The 22,821-nt window shown below is 32.1% G+C and overlaps 1 protein-coding gene across 3 annotated transcripts in view; it reads right to left on the bottom strand.

Annotated features, from left to right (window-relative positions):
* Positions 1–22,821, bottom strand: part of LOC134695031 (serine-rich adhesin for platelets-like) — a 178,460-nt gene that overhangs the window by 103,307 nt on the left and 52,332 nt on the right. Inside the window, exon 1 of one of the 3 annotated variants that reach the window (XM_063556172.1) lies at positions 6,288–6,342. The exons of the other annotated variants lie outside the window; for them this stretch is intronic. Within the exon in view, the coding sequence (XP_063412242.1) occupies positions 6,288–6,308 (21 nt within the window). The 5' untranslated portion in view covers positions 6,309–6,342. Of the gene's footprint in view, positions 1–6,287; positions 6,343–22,821 lie in introns of those variants that run through there. 3 annotated transcript variants of the gene reach the window in all.

Here is a 22,821-nt window from a genome sequence, read left to right as displayed (position 1 = left end):
AAATACACTTTCAGATATATATCTAGTAAACTTTCCAAAATTAAAACAAAGATTCTTCCTTATGTGTTCCATTAATATGCAATCTTTATACAGAGTTCTGTAAAACCATAGATGTAACTTAACTACCCACCTAATTGCTTGCAGATCAAGTTTTTTCATTAGACTCTCTAACAAAACTCACTGTAATTTGTTTCACCACAATTTTATAACTAAACTTTATTATTTATGCATACATATTACACACAACTTCTGACAAATTTTTACAATTAAGAATTCAATAAAAATCACCGGCAGAGAGTATTCCAAAGGTGTTGAATTCTAAATAACCACCTACATGATATACTGTTATACACAACAATAATAATATAAAGTTACGGCATACTTAAAATACATACCTTCATAATACTAAGTGAAGATGCACCATCAAGAATAAAAAAATTCAGTTGAAAATAGTCTGATATAACATGATCAACTATATACAGTACACTCAAGGTGGTGCTGTCAGTAATACTTGTTAGAGATTTTTCACAGTGTTCATGATTTAGATGGTGTGGTGCCTCTTTAACAATATCTATATGCATATTCTCTTAAAATATTTCACTCAGTCATTAATCAGATTATAATTTTATTAGCGGATCCCCACAAATCACCTGGATCCACAATGAATCAGTGACCACACCAACTACAGTGACGTTTGCATGAACCACTTTGACTGTACTGTTGTCATATTATATATGGAAACGGAAGGAATTGGGACTTTATTTTGTCAAGTGGACCCGCACTTCTCAGTTGATCTGAGGTGGTAAAAAAACTACGTTATAATGATAGATCAAAGTAAAGAGGGAGATATAGCTCTTGAGAACTACTTGTCATGGTTTGAGTCATCAAGTAGATAGACACACAGCTAATATCATTTCAATTAAAAATATTCATTTTCTGAAATCACCAAACAAAGGGAACTAACTGTGATTGTTTTAAATTATAGCATTCAGACTTTTTCAATCTTCAGTGTTGTATCTTGTAAAAAGTGTTCAGATTATTTTTTCAGTTGTGAAAATGTGATAACTTTGTTCAAGCAATTGTAGTTTTTCAAGAAAAATATTGACAAAATAAAAAAAATATTTAAGAAAAAATTTAAGGGCACTAACTCTGTAGGGAGTTGTCTCACAATTTGGCATAGCCAAATTGGACAGAAGCTAAAACTTGAGATTGTAAAACTTTTTTCCCTCACAGATTTTTTATTCTTTTCAGCACATTATCTAATAACACTGACAATATTCAGGCCAAAATATTGTAATAAACCTCGACAGTAAAGAAGTACCAAATCGTCATTTAACCTATAACCTTCCTGTAAAGACGAATTTAATTTCAATCTATCACACTCCTCCCCAGACAGATATTAACAGATATTAAACAATCAATGGATCTTCAATAATACAAGCATGTCCTTGCCTTTAAACATCCTGACACTTTGATTATTGAAGAACTTGATCCTTTTACTGATACAACGAGATATGAATTCTGTCTTTCATAACGTTTTGACATAAGACAAGTTTTTAAATTCGTCCTTTTGTCCATGAGCGATGTCATGATGTCGGGATTTTGTATATACATTTGCTCGTCAATTATTCGGATGAGCAGGTTACAGTTAGACTGTGCACTTACAGTATCGCTTCATTTAATACAAATTATACACTTGTTTATCTGATAGGGCTCACATAAAAATTAGATAATTGGATAATTATGTCAAATCACTCGACTAATCATACTGCATGTTTCAATGGTGAAAAGTAGGGTAACTTGACACTGAACAATTATTTGAACTATTTGAAAAATCATTTGGAACTCCTTTATTCAAAGCATAGATACGTTATTTAGGCTTATTTCTAAACCCATCATTCAAACTTTTAAAAAACTGCTATTTTAGAAAACTCAGTCGTATAATTGTTGCTTACTACATGTAGATGTCTATTAGGATTTTTTTTTCTGTGGTTGAGTTGCTGTATAATTTGCATATACCCCCAACATTTGGTTTTTCTCTCAAAATTACAGAAAATTTTCACATTTATAATCAATTTCAATATTCTAGTTTGGAGACATAGAAAGAGTCTGCCTGCCACATTCTGAACATGCCTCTCTGGATTATAAGCCTTCATTATCCCTTATAATATCCTCTAAAAAATCAACTGAAGTTGTGAATTAAAATATCTTGTACATCAAGGTAATTTTTAATGTCAGGAATAAAATTCAGAATGTAAATGGGGAATATGTCAAAGACAACAACCTGACCTTAGAGTAGACAACAGCCGAAGGCCAGTCTTTTGGGTCTTTTTAAAGATACACATGAAATAGAAATATCAGAATTCTGTTATACCATACTGACCACCCAGTTAAGAGACAGATATAGGGTGTGTTTGATTACCGATGTGACAAGTGTCATTGTGATTTGTACCAGTCGGAGGTATGACACTATCAGGATCTATCAGGATCTATCAGGATCGTCTATATACCTTCCTTTTGTACACATGTTAATAATAAACGGAAGATATTTATCAGAAGTTAAAAATATAAACCAAAATATAAACAAAGAATGTACCTAACTTAAAGTTCATGGCCAAGTAAAATATCTGTAATAAAATACTTCCTTTTTTTTAAAATTTTAATCTGAACTCTGTGATAATTTTCAAATTGCTCTATTATAAGCAATAACAAATATAACTATAACTAATTGATTTACCATCAAGGTCATTACAAAAACGTAAAATGTTTTATAAGTCTTTTTGTTTTCTTCACAGAAACAGATGTCTATATCTGTGGTGAATTTATTCGGTTATATTTCTATTTGTATGGTGTTAATTGAGTCGGCAACAAAAGTTTATTAACATACAAAAAATTCCAAATAGATAAAGCAGGGAAGCTATACAAGCAAGCAACTTTTAATGGTCCAAAAACATTAGCAGTAAAGGGTTATGCTCATGTTGAAGGCTGTACAGTGAGTGACCTATAGTTGTTGTAACACGTACATCTTCTTATTTTTATATTGAAGCATCTCAAAATTCTTCATATTAACCTAAAATTCTGAATCTTCGCCTAGAGGAACTTAGTCACCAGACTTTAAAAAACAAGAATGTGTCCTCAGTACACGAATGCCCCACTCGCACTATCATTTTCCATGTTCTGTGGACCGTGAAATTGGGGTAAAAACTCTAATTTGGCATTAAAATTGGAAAGATCATATCATAGGGAACATGTGTACCAAGTTTGAAGTCGATTGGACTTCAACTTCATCAAAAACTACCTGGACCAAAAACTTTAACCTGAAGCGGGACAGACAGACAGACAGACGGAGGAACGGACGCACAGACCAGAAAACATAATGCCCCTCTACTATCGTAGGTGGGGCATAAAAAGAAAGAAATTTGAAGCTGGTTATTTTGTTTTATAAGATGACATACCAACTAGCCATGTAAATATTTCAAAATGACAGTCCATATAATGAATAAAAACACAGTACATGGACTTCTGTCAATAATTAAGCCTTTATGGAGTATGCCTTATTTAACACAACATCAATCTGACAAAAAGTATCAAATTAAAATGGGATAAATCACCTCAGCCTTGGTAATTCTATCTTAGATGACATCAAAATAATATATTTAACACTAAATTTAAATTCCACAACAGTACAATTTACCTTCTTTTTAAGTTGTTACCTTGAGTTTTGTATACATGTCAACATGATTTTTTTTTATCTTAAACAGGCTGATGTGAAAATGATAGTGTTTGTGTCAAAAATACCACACTAGGTGTTGACACAAATTATATAATTTACGTAACTTCTATTACCAAAAAGTTTCTATTTTGAAACTTGTTATATATCTAAGAACTTTTAAAAAAAAAGTCATGAATTGTCAATATACAGAGACAGTGAAGCCCAACACTCATAATAATCATGGACCTAGGGATTTCAAATTCAAAAAGTATTTTATGGAACTAATGATATCGCTCAGAAGTCAATTACCATAAATATTAAAAAATAAAATTCATGTCAAGTCTTGCCGAAGGACATGCCTTAAATCTAATTCAAAGAATGAAAAATATGAATCTCACAAATGAGGTCAACCTTCCATAAATGATGTCAACCTTACACACATAAGGTCAAATTTCCACACATAAGGTCAACTTTCCACAAATGAGGTCACTTCTACACATTAGGTCAACCTTCATTAGATGGTCAATCTTCCATAAATGAGGTCAACTTTCCACAAATGAGGTCAAATTCCAAAAATGAGGTCATTGTTACCTTCCATAAATGAGGTCAACCTTTCACAAATGCAAACACTAGAAGCAATTAACATTATTGAAATATGCATCAAATATTATCAACCAGACACAATATCACCCAAGAAAATATTTAATACAAGTAATTCCAGTTTATCAATGCAGTCATCATTTTACCAAATACCTTTATTTTTATTTGACATGGTTTATTATAACTTTTAATTAGAACATAAATTTTCGGGTCAAATTAGTTTACACCTGAAACCTTGTTTTAACTTCAAAGGAATATTACCTGTAATAATTGAACTTGCAATATATTTATTATAAGTAGATTATTGTTAGCTTGTTTATTACATGAAAATACAGTTATATATTATGTAATTAAGTGACTTGAGAAGCTCTCATACCTAAATCAAAATCACACTTCATATTAATAATCTAGCTGTTATAGAAATATTTATTAAGAGTTTTTGACATAATTCCAGTCAGACATTTCTTAGTATTCAAATATTTCAGTTAGATCGTAAGACAATTGTTCATACTTATCAGAGGGGGATTAAGGGGGGGGGGGGGGGCCGGGGGCCCAAGCCCCCCCCCCCCTTTTTAGGAAAAAATTTGGTTGCTAATATAGGGAATCACTGAAGGGTGACTGGAGCGGGCCCCCTCTTAGGTCAGTCGACAGACACCGGGGCCCCCACTTATGAAAATTCCTGGATCCGCCACTGCTTATAGCAAACAAAATACAATCAAAGAAAGGATAATTGTGGTCTAAAAGGCTCCCAATTTATTTATTTTAAAGAACTTCTAAATAAAACGTGGTTATATTATTTAGAAGCAAACATTTTTTGTTAAAAATTTGTACATATCTATTATTATATTAAATGATTAGTGTGAAGAAAAATCAAACAAAGACCAATTGAACTCTCAGGTACGCTCGTCATTGGTCAAGTAACTGACCTGTCAAATATCATTTTATGCATTAGCTAGGCTATTATTTTATATAAGAAATCAGAATCTTAATCATAAGAATGTAAGCAAATATATGAGCTGCGAAGGATAGAAATCAACCTAATATGCAAATTAACAATGAATAGGTTAACCTATTTAGGTTTGGAAAACAAATGCAATGGAAAGGCAGCGGAACTGTATTCCTGTTGAATTGTTAATAGAAGGCTACAATACGGACAAAACGTAATCTTTTATTTCATTGTATTTCTTAAATGAATGCTCCAAAATAAATCAGAGCATTGTTCATGTACATATAATTCACGTTCACTTGTATAAGGTTGATTTCTATCTGATGCAGCTCTTATGCCTTTGGTGTATTATGTGGTCTCTGACAAAACTCATGTTTTACCCAAGATGTGGCAGCAGCCAAGAGTGTTGATCAGCTGATAATATCAAGTATAGTCATAGTCCTAAGAATTGCCAGGCACTTCACTCAGAGATCAGTATGACCATGCACTTGGTCATATATATATATATATGGTACTGATATTTTCTAAAAATAGATTTTTGTTTATACAGCTATAAACACAAAATAATGTCTTTGGACATATAAAACTATTTTAAGCCCAGGATTACTGAAATTATAGCACCTTTGTAAAAATATTTGGCTCTTTAGACATATCATTAGAATTTTTAATCTAAAAAAAGTCTGTTTTATACTATGTGTCTGATCAGGTATGATATTGTATCACTTTTGTGACAATGCATTACCTTATTTGTCAATGTGTATTGTTAATTTTTTCAATTGTTTTTTAAAAAAAAATGTTGTTTTTTTAAAACATTGGAGGTTTGTCTACTTTTATGATAGCTATCATCGCCCTAAAAGATTTGACATTATAAAAATCTATTCACACACACATTGTGAAAAAGTCTATAGTTATAACTTACAACTACAAAGTAACCTAACACTTAATAAACGTAAATCAAACATTTCTGCAAGCTACAAAAATTCTTTGATCTTACAAAAAAAAGGTCTTTAAAAATGCATAAAAGTTTACCTTTCTTATACAAACATCCATCTTTCAACAATATTCCTTTTTAAGAACCTTTGAAATCCATTGACACATTCTTATAAATATTGATGTTTTGATTAACAAGTATTGCTCTTACATGTACATGTATCTACTTGATCTGTCCTTGGTTCAAATTATATGGCTGTATTATAATATAGGTGTAACACACATCAAATTCACAGCTGCTTATTAATGGGCATTAATCAAGGAAATGTTTTTTTATGTTGTTGTTTTGGGTTGTGTTTTTTTTTTTTTTTTTTTGGGGGGGGGTTTGAGTACAATATTGTAAGAACTGACAAGACAGGAACAAAATGAATATTCTGCAATATCAATTCCTGAATTGATCAAATGTGTACAAGACAAAAAAATGTTAATGTAACTGCAAGCATTAAAGATGAAAATGATTGTTTACCAAAATACCCCACCCCCTTTTTTATGCTGAATTTTAAAAAGTCGACATAGCAGGTATCATGTTAACTTATAGAGCCATCAAGATCTTCAATGTATTCTTACAATGACAATTATTACATAAAATTTTGCAAAAACATAATTTGACTTTTATGTACCTAAAATGTGATGTCATCAGTGTTTTTGACACTGGAACTGAGTCAAATTTGCAGTGGAAATTTGGAATCAGGTAAGAAACAAGTCCAAATAATTATGACATCTTATATTATTTGGAATAAAATAACTATGCACTCTCTTTCCAACAAGCATCAGACATTCTTTAAATTCCAATGTTTATATGAAAGTTCAAAACAAAGCCAAACAAGGTCGGGTCCACTCTCAATGCAGTGTTTAAAGCTTAGATTACAATCAGTATTTAAAGGTGAAAATTACAAGTGGAAAAAATTAGCAATCTAAAATATTGCTGGAACTAAATGCCTTTTACTGTTTTTTTCTCATGCATGTGAACATAACAATGATTTCTGCTTATTGCATGTCTGTTCAATCAGTCTTACAAAGTCTGCTTTAATAAAAGATCAAATATCCCTAATGTATAATTTAGTCAACTGCATTTTGCATGGTAAATGGTTTGAAACACTTTAATCACCTCACCCCTACTTTACAAGAATAAACAAGGTGCAAAGTGGTAATAAACATTCAAACTTAAAACCACATCAAGTGTTTTCAAGTTGTTTTTCATTCATAAAATTGACTTTGAATTAACAAGTTTATGAATGAATTATATAAAGTTATCGTGAGATTTAGTTCTGAAATTTTTTGTTGATTACGTTATTGTATTGCTTTACCATAAAATGGAATAAATAATGATAAAAACAAATCATGTCTATTTTCAAACTGCATTAATTATATAAAAATATACTTTATTCTGAATAACCTCTTAACCCTTTCCTCCATAATGACGCCTTTTGACGCCACCCCCTTTACTCCATAATGACGCCTTTTGACGCCTGTGTAGTACCTCAGTTGAAACACTTCGACTACAAAGTGTCTGCAGTTGACTTAATAAAGTTTGTATCCAATATTATAAAAGGAATATCATAGGAATATCTGACTTAAATTTATTTGATGAAATAGTTGTTTTTCACAATGCTTTAATACTTCAAATCATAAGTTCAGCATTTTATCAAAAAAATCCTATGCAAATCAAGTATGCAAAAAAAAAATTTCAATGGAGAAAAGGGTTATTATAAAGTGTGTGTCACATTGCTCAATTATTCCTTAAGTTTCACATGGCTAATACCACAATATAGAATGGAAAACAAGAATTTACTTTGGATTACTACCAGATTCTCAGTAGAGTACCTGCAGCAGATTTTTCATAAAAAAATAAATAAAATAGAATGTTTTTTCTGCTTGCTTGACCTTCACAATGTTCACATTTTAGGGCAAACACCATTTATGTTTCCATCCATGGCCTAAAGGCATTTATTCCATGCATTCTGTAACATTTTACAAATGTTTCAAACACCTCACATATTATTAGCTGTAATATATGGTAACTCTGTTTTACATATGTTTCATATAACCGCATCTGCATTTAACAAAAGTTCAAAAAGATATTTTGAGATAAAGGTCAATTTCATGTGTTTAAAAGTTTAGATAGATTTCGATAGATATAAAACTTAAAAACAATGAACAAACGTAACAAACCAGGTCAAATGTGTTTTAAATTTTAGGCATATTTCAGATAAAACACTTCAATTAGTCATGGTAAAAAACAATTGTTTTTTGTTGAACTGAAATTCTGATCCTTAATGAAGACAGAAGCACTTATTTTTCCAACTAGCTTTCAAGCTATGAAAGTTCTAACATAGCCATATCCCATCTCTAAGAATTTTTCCTCACTTTCACAGCAATTTTATTGTATTAAAATTTCATACTTTTTCCAAGCTTAAATGCATTATTTCTTTTTTCTATGCTTAAACAAATTATGTAATTTGTTTTTCAATCTCAATTTGCTAAGTCATACCCCTGGATCACATGCATGTGTATAGCACATGAATAGATCAAAGTAAGGGAGCTACCATTTGATTTTTATGGGGGGGGCTAGGATGAAATTTGAAAAAAATAGGCAGGACAGGAGTTTTGAGTAAAAAAAAAGGCAGGATGAGACACTTGCAAAAAAAAAGGTCGGGACGACAATTTAGGTAAAAAAAAGTCAGGATAAACTAAAAAAAAAAAAGGCAGGACCGAACAGAGTGAAAAATAAAAAGGCAGGACAGAGATTACAGCTAAAAAAAAATGCAGGACAAAATTGTTCATCCTAGCCCCCCCATAAAAATCAAATGGTAGCTCCCTAAATGAAGTTTCCGCAACATGGTTAATATATCAATGTGTTTAACCAAGGGAAAACTTCTAATGGACCAATCCAATTCAAGAATTTGTAGATATGCAATCATTTATGAATTATTAGTAATCAAATTTTGTTTCAACATAGAAGAGGAGTTCAAAGGTCTTGTTTTCAATTTTCAATTGAGATAATGTTTTATGATCTGTAAGAAAAAAAAACCTGAAATGATCGAGTAACCTTTTAAATTGATGTCAAATAAACTTTGCTCATTGTTGAAATCTGTACAGTAACCTATGTAACATATAATTGTTAATTTCTGTGTCAGTTGGTCTATTGTGGAGAGTTGTCTCATTGGCAATCATACCACATTTTCTTTTTCATATTTAACAGTAATTGAGATTAATTTACTTTTATTTTCATGTGTTTCAATTTAGTTTTGGAGCCAGAGAGTGTTATATTGTACCTAACAAAAGCAATCCTATTAATCTGAAATAACAGATAATATTTCACCATTATGGCAGAAGGTAAATGTGTTATAGTTTACATAATTTTATTAATTAAAATCATTATAAAGATAAGGAGATGTGGTAGGATTGCCACAATGAGACAACCAGACACCAAAGGACCAAAGGATGGATATTTTCTTCCATCACCAAATTGCATCAATTAAAGAGACAATTCAGCTGCATATTGTGACTTCTAGCTGATATTTATAGGTTTCATAATGAGTGATTATATATAAATCATGGATATCTTTTCAAATCAGGACACAACAATAAGAAAATTTACAATATAAATTAATTAGTAATGATTTGGAATCGGTAATTCATCCCTATGGCCTATAATTTTTTATATATATATATATATGTGACTATCTCTTATACAAAAATTAGCAGGATCTGCTTACCCTTCTAGAGCACCTGAGATCACCCCCTGTTTTTGTTGGTGTTCCTGTTGTTTAGTCTTTATTTCTCTATGTTGTGTCTGGTGTACTATTATTTGTCTGTTGGTCTTTTTCATTTTTAGCCATGTGTTGTCAGTTTATTTTCTATTGAGTCTATGAGTTTGACTGTCCCTCTGGTATCTTTTGTCCCTCTTTTAGAATGTATTTATCTAAAGACAATATTGAGTTCAACTTATCATTTTTGAACTATCCATTTCAGGTGGATATTCTGAACCTAACACAGATGGAAACTATTTAAAAGACAACAATCTATATACTATAAAGAGATCAACACAGTGCTCATCAATTACCATTACATTCAGATTTCATGAAATATACTCAAAATTTGAATGTATAATTTTCAAGCAATATCCTGGAAAGCTTTTCAAAAGGCTGAAAGAAAACCATCTTAATCAAATTTGGTACAGCTTTTATAATAACTAGAGGCTCTAAAGAGCCTGTGTCGCTCACCTTGGTATATGTGAATTAAACAAAGGAAGCAGACAGTTCATGACAAAATTGTGTTTAGGTGATTTTGGTGTGTTTGTACATCTTACTTTACTAAACATTCTTGCTGCTTACAATCATCTCTATCTATAATGAACTTGTCCGTGTAGTTTCAGTGGAAAATGTTAGTAAAAATTCACAAATTTTATGAAAATTGTTAAAAATTGATTATAAAGGACGATAACTTCATAGGGGGTCAATTGACCATTTTGGTCATTTTGACCTATTTTTTAGTCTTAAATTGCTGTATATTATTGCTGTTTACAGTTTATCTCTATCTATAATAATATTCAAGATAATAACCCAAAACAGCAAAATTTCCTTAAAATTACCAATTTAGGGGCAGCAACCTTACAACCAGTTGACCCATTCATCTTAAAATTTCAGGGCAGATAGATTTTGACCAGATAAACAATTTTGCCCCTTGTCAGATTTGCTCTAAATGCTTTGGTTTTTGAGTTATAAGCCAAAAACTGCATTTTACCCCTATGTTCTATTTTTAGCCATGGCGGCCATCTTGGTTGGTTGGCCGAATAACTCCTAAAGGGGTCAACTGACCAATTTGGTCATGTTGACTTATTTGTAAATCTTACTTTGCTGAACATTATTGCTGTTTACAGTTTATCTCCATCTATAATAATATTCGAGATAATGACCAAAAACAGTAAAATTTCCTTAAAATTACCAATTCAGGGGCAGCAACCCAACAACGGGTTGTCTGATTCATCTGAAAATTTCACGGCAGATAGATCTTCACCTGATAAACAATTTTACCCCATGTCAGATTTGCTCTAAATGCTTTGGTTTTTGAGTTATAAGCCAAAAACTGCATTTTACCCCTATGTTCTATTTATAGCCATGGCGGCCATCTTGGTTGGTTGGCCGGGTAAAAAAACACAAATTTTAAACTAGATACATTAATGATGATTGTGGCCAAGTTTGGTTAAATTTGGCCCAGTAGTTTCAGAGGAGAAGATTTTTGTAAAAGTTAACGCCGGACGCAGGACGACGACGGACGACGACGACGACGGACGACGACAGACGCCGGACGCAAAGTGATGAGAAAAGCTCACTTGGCCCTTCGGGCCAGGTGAGCTAAAAATGGGGAAAAAGTGTGTATTACTCTCTCTAAGTCAACTATAACATTAGTTATACAAGGAAAAGGATGTAAGAAATGGTTGGATGAAGAATCTGGTGAACTTGGGAAACAACTGCAGTCGGTAAACTAATATTTCCAAGCTTTATGATACAAAAAAAAAGTAGTAAGGGGCCATTGGGTTATAAAACTGAACCAAGTATACCAAATACGAAATGTTTGAAGGAAACACCAAATCAAGTGGGTTGCTTTCTGAGTTTGAGTACAATAATCAAACTCAAAATGTTTATGATTACAAGGCCAGATGTCTACGGGGAACTGAATTGTCATTACAACCAATAATGGGGTAACATATTTGTAACATATGGCGGAATTATTTTTTTTTGAACAAACAATCAGCATTCCCATGAGAACCAACTGTTAATCTCTTCTTGCCGACTTGTTCCTTTATTCATATAAGGTCATGACTCATGATACAGAAACTTCTTCGGAAGAAAGAAAAGAATTTAGCAGTATAATTTTTATATTTTCCGTTATATATAAATAAATGAGGTTCTCTTACTAAGCTAAAATTTACTGACTACATTGTACACGTCTATCCCATTGAATTTAAGATAAAAAGTAAAATCACAAAAATACTGAACTTCTATGAAAATTCAAAAGGGAAAGTCCCTAATCCAATGGCAAAATCAAAAGCTCAAATTCATCAAACGAATGGATAATAACTATCAATTTTCCTGACTTGCTACAGGCATTTTCTTCTGTAGAAAATGGTGAATTAAACATGGTTTTGTAGCGCTAAGCCTCTCACTTGTACGACAGTCACTTCAAATTCTATAATATTGACAACAATGTGTGAACAAAACAAACAGACACGATAGTTAAAAATGTCACAAAATATTGGTACAACAGCAACATGAATCCCATCAAAAATGGGGGGTGATTTCAGGTGCTCAGGAAGGGTAAGCAGATCCTGCTACACATGTGGCACCCGTCATGGATAAAGGATACACCAGATACAGTTAAGTCTGCCTCATATCTTGACTTACATCAATAAGGGTCAGCTGAAAACAAAACTTTACGACATAAGAGACCTCTCTGATTTCAGCTTCCCAATTGTGAACTTCCAATTTCTATGTAGCAACATAACAGCAACTGTATATTGGAGTATATATTTCCCTGTTGATACATTTTCTAGGGCTTGTATTTTCTATCATGATTTCATAAACAGAGGGTTTCTGCTCACAAGGAAGATATTAAACCAAGACTTCCAAGTGCTAAAGTTAACATCATCCCTTTCTTAATTTTACAGACGCCATCACAGTTTAGTTGCCATTTTGGAACAACTGTTTCACAAGGATGATAGTTAATATGTTCAAAATGCGTAACTACATTATCCCATCCCTTTTGTGTGAATGTGACGTACCAATTATAAATTATACTTATAATCAAGTTCGTACTAACATGAGCAAGAATATATATATGGTGCCACATGTGGCGCAAGATGTTCTTATCCTTCCTGAGCACCTGAGATCACCCCTAGTTTTTGATTATAATTTTAACACCCATACACAATAATGTAATATAATAATTGTAAAAAGCACATTTCATAATTAATCTCCATATAAAAATGAGGGAATTTAAATCTGGGCGACAATAAATTGGAATAACAACAAAAAGGTGATACCCATAATATTTGAATAAGATTCATTTCTGATGGTCAGCCATCTTAAAATTGAAGCGGAAGTCATATTTTGTAAACTTTTCAAAGGGATGACTTTCAATTCACCTTTAAGATACAAATTAAATCTGTATAATTAAAAATTCACAGTATAATCAAAGTCAAAGACCACAACAGCCAAAATACCCCTGAACAGATTGTAGAACCAAAATTGCCGCAGTCAAATACTGGACAACAACCATCCAAAGGTGTGCCAAGTCAACAAGAGGAACAGGGGCAACACATTTCAAAGCAGCCATCAACTAGTACTGTTACATCACAGCTAGGTGAGACAAAATAATCAGGCTAAATATAATGTTTTCAATTATTACAACTTTTTTATCTCCAGATTATAAAATTATTCGTCAGGTTACCCTTTCAGTGGTTAGAAATCCTGGAAAGAGTAAAAAAAATGGAAGGTTTTCGCAATGAATGAAAATTGGTACCCACGAAAATTAATGACTCCAAAGTATAGGTATTGGCAGATTGTAGTAACAAACTTACTAAGTACCTGACCTAATAACTTACCAGTAATACCAGTAACACATATAGATTATGTTGAATGAAATCAAAGGCGTTTCTACAGACATGGGCATAGCGAACATGTTTGGGATAAAGTTTGGACAGTTTGTATTGCTGTTTATATTTTATTTATTTCAAGTAAGTTCCCTTGAATACATATTGGCAGAATTCTTCAATATTTAACCCTTTCCTCCATCAATAAATGACCCCTTTTGATGCCACCCCTTTACTCTATAATGATGCCTTTTGACGCCTTTGCAGTACCTCAGTTGAAACTCTTTGACTAATATCATGAAATGTGTGCATCAGACTTAATTAAATTTGTATCCAATATGAAAAGATATACATAAGGATATCTGACTTAAATTTATTTTATGAAATATTTGTCTATCGCAATGCAATATAATACTTTTAAGCATATTTTCAACATTTTATTGAAAAATCCTGTGCAAATCAAGTTTGCAAAAAAAAAAATCCATTGACGAAAGGGTTAAGGAAAAAAGATCATCAAGAAAGTAGTAAGTTTTGTTGAATTTATCAATAAAAATGGAAATTAGACAGGTTTTGACTTCAGTAAATAAAAAAAAATAATACTTAATACATAATAATGCAAATCATACTGAGTTAGCAAAGAAAAGCATAAATTAAAAGACAGAAATACAATGTACAACCAATGCAAGGACAGTCTGTTACAAGTAAATTTGTAATTAAATATAGCTTATAATTATTTAAATCAATACATGCTATTATTTATTTCAGATAAAAACTTCAAGTTAATTGTATCCCCAGATGAATTTCAAGCAATCTTTGCACATCCATATTCTTATAATAGGAACCGAGAACTGTGGCCAAAAACAACAATTCTATTGTATAAATACAGCTCAAATGCAGCCACTAAGGATGTGAACATACCGGAGAATATTTGGAGGAGAGTTAAGAATGAACCTAAATCAGGAAAACATGCCGAATCTATTATGATAAGTGATTTGGAGGCAATTCAGAGATATCTTAAACAACAGCCAGATAACTCTGGAAGGCCTTATAAAGGTATACATACTGTGGAAGTCATACTAAGCTATTCACCATGTAGTAATTGTTCCACTGAACTATGTGATTTGAAGAACAGCCTGGAACAAGACATCAGGGCTCCTGACGAAGACACTGATGAAACAGGAGATGCTATTTCCCAACTTGATAAACAATTCGCTGGCTTAAGAGTGACAGATATAAATTTTCGAATTATTTTTTCAAACTTTTATCTGCACCATGATGAGAAAAACAGGGAAGGTTTAATAAACCTTGCCAGAAACAATATAAAACTTGATATCCTGACAGGCGAAAAATGGAAATACTTTTACATGGCCATTCTTGGATTTGAGTTACCTGAAGGACGAGAAGAGAGAGAAAAACAAGATGAAGCCATATTTCAAAATTTAAAAAACTAGTTTTACAATGACGTTATCTTTACATCATATATTTGTCCCTTTTTCAAAGTAAAATAAAACAAATTGTTTTCAAAAACCTACTGTTTAAACCTTTTACTTGGTAATAGTACTAATCTAGGTGGCAAACATAAATGACTGATTTTTTTAACCATAAATGGGTTGATTCTGTACCAATAACCTGGTTGTAAATATTGCAAAATATAAGCTTCAGGTCACAATTCAAAGCTTTTTGTAGAGTTCAAAATGGCTTCAAATTGATTTGAGTAGTTGATATTTTGCAAGATAAGTATGGATACAACCAGATAATTGGGTTGTTCTGGCATATTGTGCATGATAAAAACAAGTGAATTCTTTATTTCACCAGCAAAACAGAAGATGAATTGATAAGTTTGGGTTTAACTTATCAATGATGTCCCTGAAATGTCTGGGTCAAGATATTTGATGTCACAAAGCTGTGATATATATGCAATTCTATTAAGAGCTGAAAAGAGTGGATACAGGCAGTAGGATGCCCGATATACCCTTCTTTCCTTGTTGTGTATAAATTTGAAATGTGAAACAATTTAAATGTTAAGAAAACAGATATTGGTCTGAGAGAATGTTAGGTCAGTTAAGTGTAAAAGCACAACAAAAAAATGTCTGTTTCTTTTTCTACTGGTGGCTTAGAGATGATTCTACAAGGTAGTGCAAATTTTTCTTTACCAATATAAACAAATTTCTTTTTAAGAAATAGAAAGCAGTTTGGATTAAAGCATGTAATTATAAGTTAGTAAAAAATACATAAAGGTTACAATAATCTTAACCTTTGCCTGAAGTATCAAAAAAGACCAACAAACACAAATGAGGTCAAGGTAAAATATAACATGTCAGATTGACATAAATATCATAAATATTTGCATGCACCAAATATAGTTGACCTATTGCATCCAGTATAAGACCAAAACACAAAAACTTAACTTGAACCACTGAACCATGAGAATGAGATCAAGGTCAGATAACACCTGATAGATAAACATGTACACCTTACATTCTGTACACCAAATAAAGTAGACCTTTTGCTTAAAGTATTAGAAAAACACAAAATCTCAACTATAACCAGTGAACCATAATTGAGGTCAAGGTCAGATGTACACATTACATGCCATACAACAAACATAGTAGACCTTTTTACTTATAGTATCTGATATATGTACTTAACCTTGTTCACTGATCCATGAAATGAAGTGGAGGTAATTAAAAGCTGTCTGAAGGGCATGAGGACCTTGCAAGGTTACATAATGCACATACTAAATATAGTTATCCAAGAGAGAAGTTAAGAATACTAAAATTAACTTTTTTACTAAGTAGTCACTGAACCATGAAAATGAGGTAAAGGACAATATAATGGACATATGACAGACAGAAACTTGGTAACATAAGGTATATATATACAAAGTATGAAGGATTCAGGTCGTCTACCTTCTGAAAAATCAAACTTTTAAGAAATTTAAGTTTTAACACAGCTGCCTGACTGCCAGATCACTATCCCTCTGTTGAGCTTTCTGCAACAAGAGTTGCAGGCTCACCAAAAAAAACTGTTTAAAGAATTAATTCATAAACTGGAGTTTGACATTTCTATAATAATCCAAAGGTTAACCTTTAAACGACTTATTAAAATCAAAGCGCGAAAGCGCTGTAAAGGCAGTTAATTACAGGTTGTGTGTATTTCTAGTCCAGTTATATCATTATCTTCCATAGAACAGAGGTGGTTTGTAGAATTTAAGATTTAGAGTTCTTTTGTACCTAGTTCACCTATATCTAGTCTACTGTTTACAGTATATTTTCTGTGCCTCCCATGAAATGCATTTTTAGCCATGGCCTTGTCAGTTTGCTTTAAATTTATGAGTTTGACTGTCCCTTTGGTGTCTTTCGTCCCTCTTCTTTAGACATATAAGAACTTTTCCTTTTCAATATAAATAGACTATTTTTAATTATTGATTGTATACACATATTTTATGACTCCCATAAAAATAGTTCACAAAGATTGACTAGTCTCTGTACTGTGTGTATAGCAAGGACATCAAGTAACATAATGGTAAATGTACATAGTAACATGTCAACTTTTTTGATGACCATACCTGTCAACTGTCAGTATTTGCAGAGTATTTCCCCCATCAAGCTCAAGGCTCCCAAATGGAAATTTTGTGAGAGCAATTTTGTTGACTATTTTAAGGAAAACAATTAAATCAACAATGGCTATGAGCTTGTTAATGCACGAAGAAGCCAAAAACCACATTAGAATATATTTGAAGGGAATCCATGACAAATCGCCCCACTTTTTCACTAACTCGCCTCACTTTAAAAACAAGAGTGCACACACTGAAATGTCTCGCCTTCTTTACTAATCATTGATATTCTGTTGATAGTCCTAATAATAAAGCGTTATTACAACTGTCACATAATCTTAACATAAACCAAGAAAACTAAACATTGACCTTTGAACCATGAAAATGAGGTCAAGGTCAGATAAACCATGCCAGGTAGGCATGTACAGCTTACAATTCTTCCATACAACAAATAAAATTGACTTATTGCTTATAGTTTAAGAAAAACAGACCAAAACACAAAAGCTTAACACTGAGCAATGAACCGTAAAAAATGAGATCAAGGTCAAATAAAACCTGTGCGACTGACATGTAGATCATGAAACATTTCCATACACCAAATATAGTTGACCTATTGCATATAGTATTAGAAAAAAAGGCCAAAACTCAAAAACTTAACTTTAACCACTGAACCATGAAAATGAGGTCAAGGTCATATGACACCTACCAGGTAGACCTGTACACCTTACAACCATGCCATACACAAAATATAGAAGACCTATTGCAAACAGTATAAGAAAAACAGACCAAAACACAAAACTTAACTATAACCACTAAACCATAAAAATGAGGTCAAGGTCAGATGACACCTGCCAGTTGGACATGTACACCTTACAGTGCTTCCATACGCCGTAAATACTAGACCTATTGCTTATAGTATCTCAGATATGGACTTGACCACCAAAACTTAACCTTGTTCGCTGATCCATGAAATGAGGTCGAGGTCAAGTGAAAACTGTCTGACTGGCAAGAGGACCTTGCAAGGTACGCACATACCAAATATAGTTATCCAATTACTTACATGTATAATAAGAGAGAATTTAACATTACAAAAAATTTTAACTTTTTTTTCAAGTAGTCACTGAACCATGAAAATGAGGTCAAGGACATTGGACATGTGACTGACGGAATCTTCGTAACATGAGGCAACCATATACAAAGTATGAAGCATCCAGGTCTCCCACCTTCTAAAATATAAAGCTTTTAAGAACTGAGCTAACATCGCCGCAGCCGTATCACTATCCCTGTCGAGCTTTCTGCGACAAAAGTCGCAGACTCGAAAAAAAAACTGCCCCAACCTGGATTACCAAATCACCCCACTTGTGAACTGTGTTAAATCCCTTTAATATTACTCCTGCCAACTGGTCCCATCTAATGGAAATGGGTGAAATCTAGATACATATATTATTAACCAGGATGAATTTAGTAATGCCAACTCGCCCCACTTATGGAAAAAGATGTTATTCCATTGAATATAAGTTAAATTCCTTATATTGCATTTTGATACATTTAACTGGTTTCTTTTCAATTGTTATGCAAATAACTAAGCTTCAAAACTTAGTTATTCTTCAACAATCAGTTTTTTTATAGAATTATAATCTCAGTATATATCAATAATAGTAATTAAATTAATTTTCGGTTTGTTTGTATTCTGTGTAGATTAGTTTTCATTAAAGTGGTGCGAGTTTTGATTTTTAATTGTATATATATTAATCTAAATATTACCGTTTTTTTATAAGTAGGGTGAGTTGGCAGGAGTAATATTAAACATGATTTAACCAATTTCACATGTGGGGCGATTTGATAAATCAGTTTGTGGCGGTTTTTTAAAAAGTGGGGTGATTAGCCAGTGGGGCAACTTGTCCTGCTTCCATTTGAAGGCCCCCTTGAAGGTTTTGTATGACTATATGGACCATCTTTCACATAAAACCCCCATGTGCATTTTGAAAAGTTGGCAGATATGTTTCTAACTCCAGGCAAAATCGACCGGTATGAATGAAAAAGAAAATTTCAATTAAGGCTATGTGGCCATAACAGCTGTCTCATTAGCATTTTAACCACTTCCCATATTTGCAATTAAAACAATAGAAGAAAATTATTTAACGCAAAAACAAAACTTGCTTGTAAATATGAAATTCTCTTTACGGTATGAGTTTTTCTCATTGTTTGAGATTGTACAGCAGTACCTGTAACTGCTTATACCTATTTCTTATTCACTTTTGCTTGATAAACTCACTAAATATCAAATATATTGTACCACATTTCCTTATTTTTATAAGCATTCCAATAACATGAACAATTGTAATTCAATTCTATATACCAAAGCAAAATGAACTGCACCACTTTCATTCACTAGTATGCATCTTTTGGCAAAATACAAGTTCTTAAATGACACAATATATATTTATTGATAAAAAAATAAAATTTAGTATACAACTCTTTAACAAGTATAAAAAAAGCACAGCTGTGTCATAACTTGTGAAATCTGTGCTGAAAACATACATTGGTATTTGAGTAATTCCATATGTGAAGCTCAACATTAGCTCGTCAGTTGGTGGTGGACAGTTAAATATATAGTTCCTTTCTGTAGGCTAGGATGAATGACTTTTCCGGAAAACCAATTTCACAAATCAAAACTTTCCTCTAGATTTCTCCTACAATATTCCAGTTTAGTTCTTTTGTTTTAATTAGACACCGTCCTGATTTTTAATTTTGCAAACCATTCAGTCTCTTGCTTGCAAATGGTGCATGAAAATAGGATGGGTATTGCAGTAGACAAGTCTCTTTAAAGTGGGTTTGTGCCCTGAAAAAAAAGTTTTTTTGAAACTTGTGCAACACACATACCCAAATAACTATAACATAGAAGAGAGCATCATTCGTGTCAATGTTTTGTTCCTGTTTACATTGTCATTAATATTTTTTCAAAAAGACTGAGGCATAACTCATGAATTCCTGTCATTACATCCTAAATTAACATAATTACTGCTAGAATAATTATCAGTATGATATACGTACACTATCATTGTACAGCCCAAGTCTTCAGTATATATATAATGGTTGCATTCATTCACTCCTGTGTTCAGTCGTTCAAAAATATTTAAACATCAACAAATGAACTTTATTAAGGACAAGAAAACACTAGAAAAGATACGTACATACAACCCGTGTTTAAGTGTATTTGAAAGAGAAATATATCTGGTTAAATGATGTATAAAGGAGAAATATATCTGGTTAAACGATGCATAAAGGAAGAAAATTTGTAGATATTGCATTACGATGCTTTCTACCTAATAGCACGTGGATATGTTTACATATTTAGACTTGACCCAGTATGACCCGTACCTTGTAGGTCACCACCGTCGTTTAAACACTAGACTACAGTCGTGTAAGACAATAAAAAGCTTAAGCCTGTACTATTTGTGTGAAGTAAATGTGTTCGTTCTGTACATTTAAATTGTTTTACCTGATAGCAAGGATGTATATCTATCCGTTTCCTTCTCAATTCACTTTGTCAAATTCTTCAAGCTTCTTCAAAACATACGTATTACTGCGCCCGGAAGTGAGAAAAATATGAGAAATCCTCGTAAAATAATGCTATTTTCAATTTTGTGGAATCCATTTTGTTATATTTATTATACAAAGATAAAAAAAGTTACGATTAATTATGAATTTGCATATCATTATACGGAACGTTTATGGACTATTTTCCATAGCTGTAAATCGGTCATTTTGGCGGGAAATCATGTACACATACACATGTAGATTGGCTGGTACCCGATCGTAATGTTACACATCACATATATCAAATAGCTAATACCCGGAACATAGTACCTGGAACCAGGATAATATGTGGACAACATACATAACTAGAACCGAAATTGAAAACGTTTACGGTTTCTCGTTCATAAACCGAATTCCGCTTTGAATTATAGAAGATGCAATATTAATCATGTTCAGTCGACTTTTCATTGTTATATCAACGTCTGAACTAATTAAAGAATCTTTAGATGTCAGATAACACTCGAAATTGACCCGACCTCTTTCCACACGGAATACACATAATGATAGTTTGTAGTCAGGTTGACTGCTTATAATGCAAAAAACACACTAATAACAAGTTCTAAAAAACGAACAATACACACTGATCGTTTCTTTAGTCCCCAATGTAAATGAAAGAAACAAGAACCATATTATACCATAAAAAGAAGAGCAGAAATTCGAACATTTCCGGATCTATTTCTGGCCAAAAGACCCCCTGCAAAGATTGCGTATGAAAAGATGAACCTCATGACTTAAAAGTCAGGCCTTAAAGCACTGCCTTTAAAAATGTGTAGAAATCTTCAGCAATTCTTTTATATATATATGAAATGGAATTCAGGATTATTTAATCAGCATTATAAGTTAATTTCTGTGGTTTATTTTATCATATTGCACTTTGATTACCAGCACTTGACTTAGAGGTTCTTCTGCTGTAGTGAGTAAGTTAAAATAAATTATAAGTTAAGATGTTTGATTTGATTAAACAAATTACAATTGGGTCAAAATCATGAATTGCATCGGCTTTTATAGTGAAGATATGCATTATTGATCCATTAAATCATGTGCTTTAAATGCTAGTCTTGAGACTTTTAAGGCCATCCTGAGTAGTGAGGAAGCATGATAAAAGTAACACTACAGATGCTGTTTCTGCTGATATATTGTCAACTGACATAAAAAGACGGAGAATGTGCAAGAATACATTGATTGATGTTATTACACTACTGTGGAATCATTATTATTCGTTGGATACCAATTTTCGTGGGTTTCATGGGTAAAGGTCAACCACGAAATTAAATGTTCAACGAATGACAAATTTTGTAAAGACTTTGGTAAAAACCACAAAATTAAATGTCAACGAATATGCAAGTTTTCCTTCATCCACAAAAATTGGTGCCCACGAAAATAAATGAATCCATGGTATTATATACATTTTTTACTACTGTGAATAAACACGTTTTTGTAAGCTTCATCTTAGTTTGTTATAGTTAATTTAAATGACACAATTCTATATTAACTAAAAGCATGAAATCTTTTGTCGATTTAAATAATCAATTAAATATGTGATTTTTTTTATATTTCAAATTGCAAATCTACCATCAAATATTCAACGAATAATTTTATAAATTTTACTAATATTTCATGATCTTTAAGTAAGAACCCTTTAATTTCCTTTATCATTATCTTTAACAAATTTAAATCATTTTTATGCAATCTAATTTTTTAATCAATTAAGTAATATTCTTGTCATTCTTTGTTATTCAGTTGTGTTGTCAAGAGTGTAACTACAACAGACTATGTCATAAGATTTTTGACAAACTACAAAACAGATCATAAGTCTGTCCTTA

Source organism: Mytilus trossulus, chromosome 13, assembly GCF_036588685.1.
Source record: "Mytilus trossulus isolate FHL-02 chromosome 13, PNRI_Mtr1.1.1.hap1, whole genome shotgun sequence".
In the NCBI taxonomy this organism is placed as follows: Eukaryota; Metazoa; Mollusca; class Bivalvia; order Mytilida; family Mytilidae; genus Mytilus; species Mytilus trossulus.
The sequence above is the reverse complement of the archived record's forward strand: the minus strand, read 5'-3'. Positions and strand labels throughout refer to the sequence as shown.